Source organism: Saccostrea cucullata, unplaced genomic scaffold (assembly GCF_032062105.1).
Source record: "Saccostrea cucullata isolate Sc308-1 unplaced genomic scaffold, CSIRO_AGI_Scuc_v1 ctg848, whole genome shotgun sequence".
In the NCBI taxonomy this organism is placed as follows: Eukaryota; Metazoa; Mollusca; class Bivalvia; order Ostreida; family Ostreidae; genus Saccostrea; species Saccostrea cuccullata.
Genome location: NW_026941208.1, coordinates 96,844 through 106,933, shown reverse-complemented (window position 1 = coordinate 106,933; position 10,090 = coordinate 96,844). Strand labels below are relative to the sequence as shown.

Here is a 10,090-nt window from a genome sequence, read left to right as displayed (position 1 = left end):
CAAAGTTGAGATTTTTTCGTTTATTTTTATCATTGATGAACCTCCGTACAACAACACGTGGATTTCTATTTTTACACTGCCATAAACATGTTGCGAAATTTATCATTGTATTTTTTCAAAATTAAAGAATAAAGAATATTGAAACAATATTTTAGTAAACTGCACTTATAATGTCTTATAAAAAGACTGTCATAAAGTTGTGAAACTCACTTCAAACTGTTCATTTAGAGACAGTGTGCTGACAGTGCGCAAGTTTCGAAATAGCCTATTTTTAACTTCAAGGCCACGTTTACACCGCGGTCTTCTTCATTCAATCCGAGACAGCAGCATGTCAGTGAATTTGAGCTCCGTGTTAATATCAGACGAGATTGACCAGAAATGCGTCGATGTTCTTCAGGAAAATGGAATTAAAGTGCTGAAAAATACTAAACTCTCGAAGGAGGAGCTGCTAAAAGAAATCCCTGTAAGTATCCCGTTGGGGAAAATGCGATTCAGGGGGAGACTACTCTACATGTAATTTATGTACCAGAGTTTGTAATTTGATTTGTTTTGTTATATAAATGCATGAAAAAGATATTGGTTAATATCTCTTGTCATTGATTTATTAAAAGTATTAGACTATAATGGACTTTAATTCTTTTAACTTTTAATATAGATCTGTAAAATATTATATATATAAAATTAAAAAAAGTTAATTATGAATTCCAGTCAGCAAGCAGCTGTTGCCATTTTAAGATGAGGTGAAGAAAACTTTCTTTCCTATAAGCAGGTCTTAGAATGAAGGACTTCATTCACTTAAAAAGCAAAATAAATAAAAACTGCTCTGCATGTCCTTGATGCGCAATACAATTTTATTGTCTAGGAGAACCAGAGACACACAGGACTATAGGAAAGATCAATATAATACTTGAAGTTTATCCCAAACCATCTAATTCTGTTAAGTGGCAAAGGACATATTGACTATTTCACAGTATAACTGCGCTTCTATTTGTTTTCAGGGCCAAATGATATACTTTGGTAAAATATGATGTAAAAACAATTGTTTTATACAATTACATGGTTAAATATTTGATAGCTAGTATTAGAGATATAATTGGTTAAAGTTGACATATAAAATCCTGCGACTTACAAGATATTGTGAGACTTGTGAGAGTTGCCTATTCCTTTGGATAGGTCTCTGTACCCATTTACTGTGAATGGGCCGACTTGGTCCTTGACCAGAGGGTCTAATGGTTAAAAAATTACTCTAAGATTTAACATTTCATTTTTCTCTTTTTAATCATGTTAATAAAGTAAAAATTATAGGAACAAAATATGTGGAGATATCCATGGTATTCCATATCAAAAGTTTAACATTACTGATTATAAAATGAGCAAGCAAACATGGACCTCCAAAACGTCAGAGGTATATATCTGCCATTTTATAGAATCACCGACTGGTCACACCCAACTTGTGCTCCTTGTTATGTTTGGGGGAGAAAAAGTACATCATGCATGTACATGTAACCATGTGGTAACTGTCATTCTGAATATTTATTTTGAGATGCCAGTTGACATATTTTTTTCTGACCATACAATGTAGAAATGGTTGGTAAAGGAATGACTTACAGTCAAACCTTGTTATCTCGAACTTGATATGACCAAGAAAAAAAATTCAAGATATCAAGATATCTGGGGTAAAATACTAAGAATATGTGGTTGGGACTTCAAAATCACTTTGACATATCCATGGTATTCAAGAAATCTGTGTTCAAGATATCGAAGTTCAACTATATTAGATGAAATGCCTGTCTATGCATGCACATATTATAATATAAGTATATATAGTTAGAAATACACTCTAAGGGAAAAGTTCATCATTTATATATCTGCTTTTTATAGAATCATGATGGTCTGATTGTCCGTTCAGCTACCAAGGTGACAGCTGATGTCATCGCTGCTGGGAAAAGGCTGAAGATTATTGGACGCGCTGGCACAGGGGTGGACAACATTGACTGTAATGAGGCCACCAAAAGGGGAATCATTGTCATGAAGTAAGAAGTATTAACCCATAAATCTGAATTTATATTAAGGAGGGGGGGGGGGAAATTTTTTTAATTCAAAATCTCATTATTGATATATTCACAGAGTTGTCCCTGAGACCTCTTGGCAAGGAAATTTCCCCACTTAAAGTGTTATCTCCTATTTATTATGGAATCCCCCCTTAACCTCCTGTTGGGGGAGGAACTCTAGACACCCCTCTACTTAAAAAAAAATATCCCCTGCTATGTCAATCCTTTTAGGGACAATTTAACCCTGTATTAAAACCAAAAAAAAAAATCATTTTTTGTTCAGCATGATCTTGACTGACCTGTTCTGAAAAAAACCAACACTTGCAAACTTCTGATCAAAATCCAAAAATTTGTTCACCTTTCTGCTGCCATTTTTTGAGACCCATACACTCCTAAGAAAAACTGATCTTCATGAAATTGATAATTTATTTTTTTTTTTTCCTTTTGACATCATTGATGATTAAGAGAGAAAAGTTTTTTTGTTTCTTAGCTACTATGAAAAATTCCTGACTGTCGTAGTGGTAAATGAAAAAAAAAAAACTCAAAAATTTTGAAAGGTCTCTGTCAATTAAACTGCTGAACTGGCATTTCTCGAGAATTGAGGTTACCTGAGCAGCCATTCTGGAAAGACACATTTTTGTCTGCGGTTTTGAATAAATAACAATTTGATGGCATGTTTGTTATATTTTGACAGCACAAATGATGTTGACAATTCAGTGCATTACAGCTATACATCATGTAATGACATAATGCGCAGCACTGTGTATATGAAATGTTTAGGAGTGAATGTCTCTGTACTTGTAATTAATAATTAAGAGTCATTAAAATTAAAAATTTTTATTTATTTTCAATTCTTTTAGCACACCTGGAGGAAATACTCTAAGTGCAGCAGAACTGACGTGCACACTCATCTGCTGTGTTGCCAGGTAAGAACTCACCTGTGTAAGTTACAGACAGGTAAACAGAAGAGTGTTCCAGTGTAGAACATGTGAATGCCAACTAGAAGTTTCTCTGTTATGTCTCTGAAGATGAATTGTCACACTCTCTACACTTACCTTATTAAAATGACAAGTACAAAAGGTGCAAATGGGGCAGAGAAATTTGTTTCAAAGCTTATTTTTCAAATGTTTTTGTTTCTCATTTGCTTCTTGTAGAATGCACATACAAATGCTATTTTATTAATTGTTAGATTAATTTATAGCTGTCATAAAAGCATAATATTTTGTTTTATTTAATTTCAAGTTAAAGAAAATAATAAATTTTCTTCTTATAAGTATAAAATTCCACTGACATTTTCTCTGAAGTATAAAAATGCACAACAAAACACTTATCAACGTTTCATTTTTTGTTCAGAAATATACATAATGGTGATCAAGCAATGAAGGCAAAGAAATGGTCTGAAAGGAAGGCCTTGATGGGATGTGAGCTTCATGGAAAGACACTAGGAATTGTGGGATTGGGGCGTATTGGGAAAGAGGTGGCACTCAGAATGCAGTCATTTGGCATGAAGGTTTGTAAGAGAGGACTGTCTGGAAGCCTATAGATATAAGAGGGCAGAAAACCAAGTGAAACAGACTCAGTCTCTCAGAGGAACAAACAGACAGCTAGACAAATGAGGATAAAATGTATAGTGCTATCAGGCTTCACTTTTTAGGGACTGAAAAGCAATGCTAGTTCCTTAAGTGCTAATATAATATATAATATAATCTGTTTGCCCTTAAAAATTAAAATACTTTGTCAAAATTGACTGAAGCAAAATAAATGCAAGATTCACCCACATGCCAATAATCAGTAAAATATCTGGAAGTGTTCAGGCTAAAAAGTTGAACAGACTGATAGACATTATAACTATACAGGAAGAAGGAAACCTATATATGGTCCCCTCTGGTTTTAATGGCAGAGAACTATTTATTGTCTGAATTCCTTCTCATGACATTGTTTCATCTAAGGCTGTTTAAAATTAAAACTACGTTTAACGTCACCCGCGCGCGTAGGTTTATGAGAAATTCGTCTTTGAAAAAAACAAACAATTATTGTATGTCCGTTCCGGTTTGGTTCTTCAATTAGCGATATATTCTGCTTCCCGTAGTGACAGAAAATGTGCTTTGATAGCCGCAGTTAAGGCAGTTTGTCTTATTAATGAAAACTAGAGAATTAAAGAGTTTGGGACCATAAATGTAAGTAAAAAATAGATTATTTTATGATTATATTAATGACAAAGTCTTGTTTGTTGATTTTTTTTGTCAAAGACTTTCATATGAAATACAGTGACAGACTCTCAGTTCGTGATTCTATTGGCTGAACTTTTCATTGTATTTTGGAGAGAATCGAAAACTTTTTTTACTGAGTGGAAACTGTGTCAAAAACCAAGATTTATATACAGTGAAAAGCATCATTTAAATCTTACTAACATGTTTCATATTAAAAATATTTCTGTAAAAATCAAAAGGAACAGTAATGAGTAAAGTAATTGATTTCTTCATAATTTATGTACCTACAAATAGAGCTACAATTTTTGGGAAAGATAATATACTTGTCATAACCATTTGAGCAGGGAGAAGCTTTTCCGAAGATAGGGCCTTTCAAGTGAAGGAGAGTAAGGAAAGTGGTTGGGGTATTCCTGTGAAGAATCCTGTCTTTTGTGTGGAATTCAAGGTATTAAAGATAATCTAACAGCTATCAGTATGGTCCAAATATTAGTATTTACACTTTCAAAACTTAATGCTAGTAGATCTAGTACTAAGAAAAATACAACATAATTCAATTTGAGGATATTTCATGAACACTTTTAAAATATTGTCATCAATAATTTTGATTGTTTGCAAAGTGTACAAGAAGAAGCATTTGCCTCCAGGGTACCATGGACGTGTGGCAATATAAATCCAAAGGACAACTGAGGCCTAGTTAAAAGCCACTTTCCTGCACATTCAGTCTTAGACTACATTGTTTGCTAACAATAGGACTCAAACTGATTTACATACTAAAGGAAAATATTACTTAATTGTAATGTTTTTAATGTACTGAATTGGTTAATTTGAATAAATTCACAATTGTTTGAAAATTTTGTTTGTTTATTTTTTTCCTCCCTCCCTCGTAGGTTTTGAACTTTAGATGTGACGTTAAACGTAGAATTAAATTTAAACAGCCTAAAATGAATTGAAACACCATTGAATTTTTATCTGTACAACTTTAGAAAAGTGCAAACCAAATGTTAAAATATCCTGAGCTTTGATTTTCATAGTTTTTGATCAAAAATGTAATAGGAAATGTGCATATTTCTTTTTCTCTCTCTAGACCATTGGATTTGACCCTATCATTCCCGCAGAGGTCAGTGCTAAGTTTGGAGTCCAGTCCATGCCTTTGGAGGATTTATGGCCCCTGGTGGATTTCATTACTGTGCACACACCTCTTATCCGACAAACAAGAAGTTAGTTTCAATTTTTCAGTTCTTTTTTATGAATTAATCTTTTTCCTGGAAAATTAATTGACAAATCTAGAAAATTAATAAATTGGACCTAAAGAATACATGAGTCGTATATTGCTAAAAAAATAATAGTACTAAGAAAAAATACTAATACAAACACCATGTAGATTTAGATTGTATTAACGACCAATTTTTTGAATTTTGTAGACTTAATTAATGATGAAGTGTTTGTAAGGTGTAAGAAGGGAGTGAGAGTTATAAATGTTGCCCGAGGAGGCATTATTGATGAGGAAGCCCTCCTGAGGGCCCTAGAGTCGGGGCAGTGTGGAGGGGCAGGGCTGGACGTGTTCACTTCTGTAAGTCTCTGTTGCTGGTAGAAACTGTCAGTGAGTAGAATAAGGTATAGAGAAGAGGGGGGGGGGTACTTTTTAAATGATAGACATGTGCAATATTTCATGCATGTACCAGTAAAAGAAAGACAATTTGAAGGTATTTATTGATGAATGATTATATGTGACCTCTTTCCATTAAGAGTTCTCAGTTAAATTAATATATTTGGAAGTTTTGGTTACAAACGGTTAAAATATTTTTTGTTACAAATTGTTTGGAAAATATATTATATATATAGCCATTAACGCTGAGAAAAATTACATGTAGGAGATTTGTAAATGTTTCTTTTTTTTCATGTTAATTTACAGAACTTTTTTTATCCCTCCAGGAACCCCCTAAAGATTTTACATTAGCACAACACCCTAAAGTGGTTGCCACACCCCATCTGGGGGCCAGCACTTCAGAGGCTCAAAAGAGGGTAGCCATAGAAATAGCACTACAGTTTGTAGATCTTGTCAAAGGGAAACAACTCTTTGGTGCAGTAAGTTTCAGTTTTATCCACAGAATACAGAAATAGCAAAAAAAATTAATTCTATATCAATTTTTTTTTTATTTTTAGAAAGATATACCTATTAATGAATGGTTAAATTTCAAGGTCTCATTAATATTCAACAATATACAGTATATATGGTTACTTGATTATGTATTTTAGAGGATTTCAAAGATAAATTAGAAAAAAAATCATGATAAGAAATTTGTTTTTTTTTAAAATAGATAAATGCAAATGCCATGACAGATGCTTTATCTGAAGAGTCAAGAGCATGGGTGACCTTAGGTCAAAGGTTAGGTCAACTGGCAGGTCATGTTGGGGGTCAAGCCACAGGAAATATTAAAGTCACTGCATTAGGTAAGTTAATTTGAATACAATTACTTGTGTACCAATATGCAAGTTTCGAGATTATTTCCCTTGGTGCGCTCTTTCGTTGAGGAGGGGATGCCAAACAAACAGGTGGGACAGATTTATCGCATCATCGATATACTGGTTTATCGTAACTATATAATTGTAAGGATGCACTGTTCAACTCGAGAATAACTGAATTAAAGTAAAAAATCGGAACAAAAAAGAAAATTCAGTGGATGTGAGACTTTTCAGACAAGGAAAGAGATATATGGACCTCTAATAAATACGGTAAACATGAATCTGATCATTACATGTCGGCAATCTAAATGACACATTGATTTTTTTCCCTTATTATAACTTAAAAAAAACCCACTAACTTTTTAGAGAATGTTTGTAAAATCAAGAAAATCTTTTACTTTTTATAAAGACCACGACGTTTATTTCGTTTTCAATATATATATAAATATACACAGTTGAGCTTGATAAAATCATAAAATGCATCACTGCTTAACACTTTTATCTCTCTATAACATTAAATAAACTTTAAAAGCCATAAACATCGTTCATTTATTTATGCACGTTTGTATACATAAACAAACTGTCCCACCTCCATGCTGAAATGGATACTTTTTGCGCCTCTATCGCAGGAGAGTTACAATCTCGAAATCGCATATTAAATTGAAATGTTGTGTATTTATTTTTTTGTTCTTTGTACAAATGAAATTATTTTTTTTTGTTTCTAAAGATTTACAAATATGGAAATATTGTGAAATGAATTGATAAATACACCAAAATATCCTGATACTGTAACATAAAAAAAATTGGTTAAAAGAAAGTCATTGAGAAGAGATGAAACTGCTGTTATTGGAATGGTCCCTGAACTGAATAACAGAGTTTCATCTTGAATGTCTGGGACCTCGAATTGTTATTTCTTATAATTTAGATTCTATATAGAAATCTATAAGAAACGTTGGAAAAAGTCCTCTACAGAATTTGTTAAAGGCTTCTTTATTACTAGGTCTACCTTTTAAGTGAGATGTTAACTAAAAAAATCCCATTGTAAATACATGTAAAATGTTTTTAATGTCCCAGTTTTGAATATCATATTCATTCTGTGATTTAAAATAGAACTGAAAGTTCATTTTATCATTGCATGTGTATGAAAATTCTGTGATTTCAGTTCTGTGTCCAAACCTATTCATTTATGTGTATTACAGGTTCTTCTCTAAAACAGTCTGGCTCTTACCTCGGTGCAGCTGTACTAGCTGGGTACCTGACAACAAAACAACAACCCGGGGGTGATGGTGTAACATTAAATCTGATCAACGCTCCAGCAATGGCCAAAGAACAAAATCTACAGGTATGGCTTCAGTAAACAATTTTGCCCTTCTTTGCTTTGATTTTAGAATCTCCTTAGAAAGAAAAGATAATTATAAGTTTATTATGTGTAAATGGATGACTACATTTGAATTGATTATATATTTACCAATTTTAACATTATTTGAAGCTTATTTTTTGATGGTCTAATCTGTATTATGGCCAAATTGATCAGTTTCACCATGAACCCAGTAATAAAAATAAGGTTGTTTTAAAGTCTTCATACATTGTACATGATAACAACATACCTTTTAAAACAAATACATTACTTTTCATTTCTCAGGTTGAGTTCTTACAAGCAGACCACTGTCCTGGAACATACTCTGCCATGGTAACCATCGGACTTAGTGACGGTTTTCAGGCGTCAGGGACAACTTGTAATGGAGGGGCTGTTTTGTTGGCTGTGCAGGGAAAATCATTCCCCGCCCCCGCTTGTTTGTCAGGGAATGTGGTGGTGTTCTCTGCAGCAGAAAGCACCAAACTAATGGCAGATATATCAGGTATTCATGGATTATTGAGGCCATCTTTAAAAAAATGACTGTTTGTCTTCTGTGAACTCATGGTAAAAAAAAAATTGGCAGGTAGTTAAGTGGGAAAATATTTTTTATAAAAAATTTCAACATCTATGCTGATTTTTATAAAATATATAATTGTTAAAGATATTCATGAAAATAAAATACTTGTGAATGGGATACAAAATTTCAAATAGTAAAAAAATCTTTTAAAACATGTAGAAGGCCTTTTTGAAGTAAACGTTGACAGGACCTTTTTAAAAATGCCCTGAGTTTTTTGTAAAATAAACCTGAATTTCTTATACTTTTGAAATCACCCTTATCATATTTAAATATTTACCTTGGTAATCAAAATAAAACTTGTGTTTCAGGAGCATTTTTGTGGATGACTTTTATGATTCCAGTTTAACCCTTTCAGCAGCATACATGTTAACTCTAGATGGGGTGTGGCCTTTTCCTATCTCCCGCCCTCCGATTTAATTCAGAAAACCGCTTTTCTACAAAACCTCAAAGGGTGTTGTATCCATTTTTGGCCATCTCAGTCTCGTATTCACATTCCAGTGAACAACATTTTTTTTCCAAAAAAAGATTTTTCATTCCACAAAGCTCTTAGACTAGGTCTACGCAAGTGATCAAACATTACCAAATCTTTATTGTTAAAGAGTTGTTTTTTTTTTTACAATATAAATACTCAGTAACTTGAGTCAATGGTTTTGGGATCAAATTTTTGTTTTGATTTTAATATTTTACAGCATTTCTGTTATTGCTTAATGCTTATTCAAAATATAACGAAAGATAAATCAATTTTGAGAAAAATTGTCATCATTTGTTTTGTTTAACAAACATTTTATTGCTTCTAGGCTATATCAGCAAAGATCACTCTTCAAAAGGCTAAGTTAAGCAGCCAATCCAACCAAAATGATGAGCATGAAAAATATTTGAGTTTATACAATTTATGTCAAACTTAAGGTGTTTCTGTCTTCTTCTTTGCAGTTGATATTTTAGATTAATTATTGTAGGTTTCATTTAAGGCTTATATACATGTATATTACATGAAATATATCGATAATCCAAGGGTAAAACAACGCGCGCGCAATGCTACCGCTTTTGAGGTCTGAATCCTATTTCATCACAATAGGTTAACATGTATGTTGTCCAGCTGTCTGCCTGGTTGTCCAAGATTATTTTTCTACGATATTTACATGTATATTTATTCTCTCCCTTTGACTTTGCATCTTGATCAGAGTTTTTCAATATAAAGAACAAATAGAAACTTTCAAGACATGTAAAAGGTTTTATAAGTTAAAACTTGGCCTTGGTATGAACTTCCTGTCTGGTCTTTCGTCCTGTATTCTATTGGTTTTATAACCTGAATTTCTCATAACTTTTAAAATAATCCTTTTATTTGAATTTTTACCTTGGTAATCAAAAATAAACTTTTGTTTTAGGAGCTGTTGCTGAAGAGTCTTTGACCAGTTTAACCCTAAAAAGCTAG

The 10,090-nt window shown here is 32.7% G+C and overlaps 1 protein-coding gene across 1 annotated transcript; it reads left to right on the top strand.

Moving 5' to 3' along the window:
- Window positions 1-262: 262 nt before the first annotated feature.
- LOC134257415 (D-3-phosphoglycerate dehydrogenase-like) lies at window positions 263-10,090 on the top strand. Its single transcript, XM_062740025.1, has 11 exons — window positions 263-463; window positions 1,882-2,033; window positions 2,912-2,977; window positions 3,405-3,561; window positions 5,346-5,478; window positions 5,683-5,831; window positions 6,194-6,346; window positions 6,580-6,712; window positions 7,924-8,066; window positions 8,367-8,583; window positions 10,044-10,090. Exons 1-11 carry the CDS (start codon window positions 329-331, stop codon window positions 10,088-10,090), a joined length of 1,485 nt encoding a protein of 494 aa, XP_062596009.1. The 5' UTR covers window positions 263-328.

Bases quoted from the DNA above. Each gene is read 5' to 3' on its own strand.
- LOC134257415 (XM_062740025.1), top strand. From the start codon at position 329: ATGTCAGTGAATTTGAGCTCCGTGTTAATATCAGACGAGATTGACCAG. The intron at 5,479-5,682 runs GTTAGTTTCAAT...TGAATTTTGTAG, and splicing joins TCTTATCCGACAAACAAGAA to ACTTAATTAATGATGAAGTG. The intron at 6,347-6,579 runs GTAAGTTTCAGT...TTTTTAAAATAG, and splicing joins GGAAACAACTCTTTGGTGCA to ATAAATGCAAATGCCATGAC.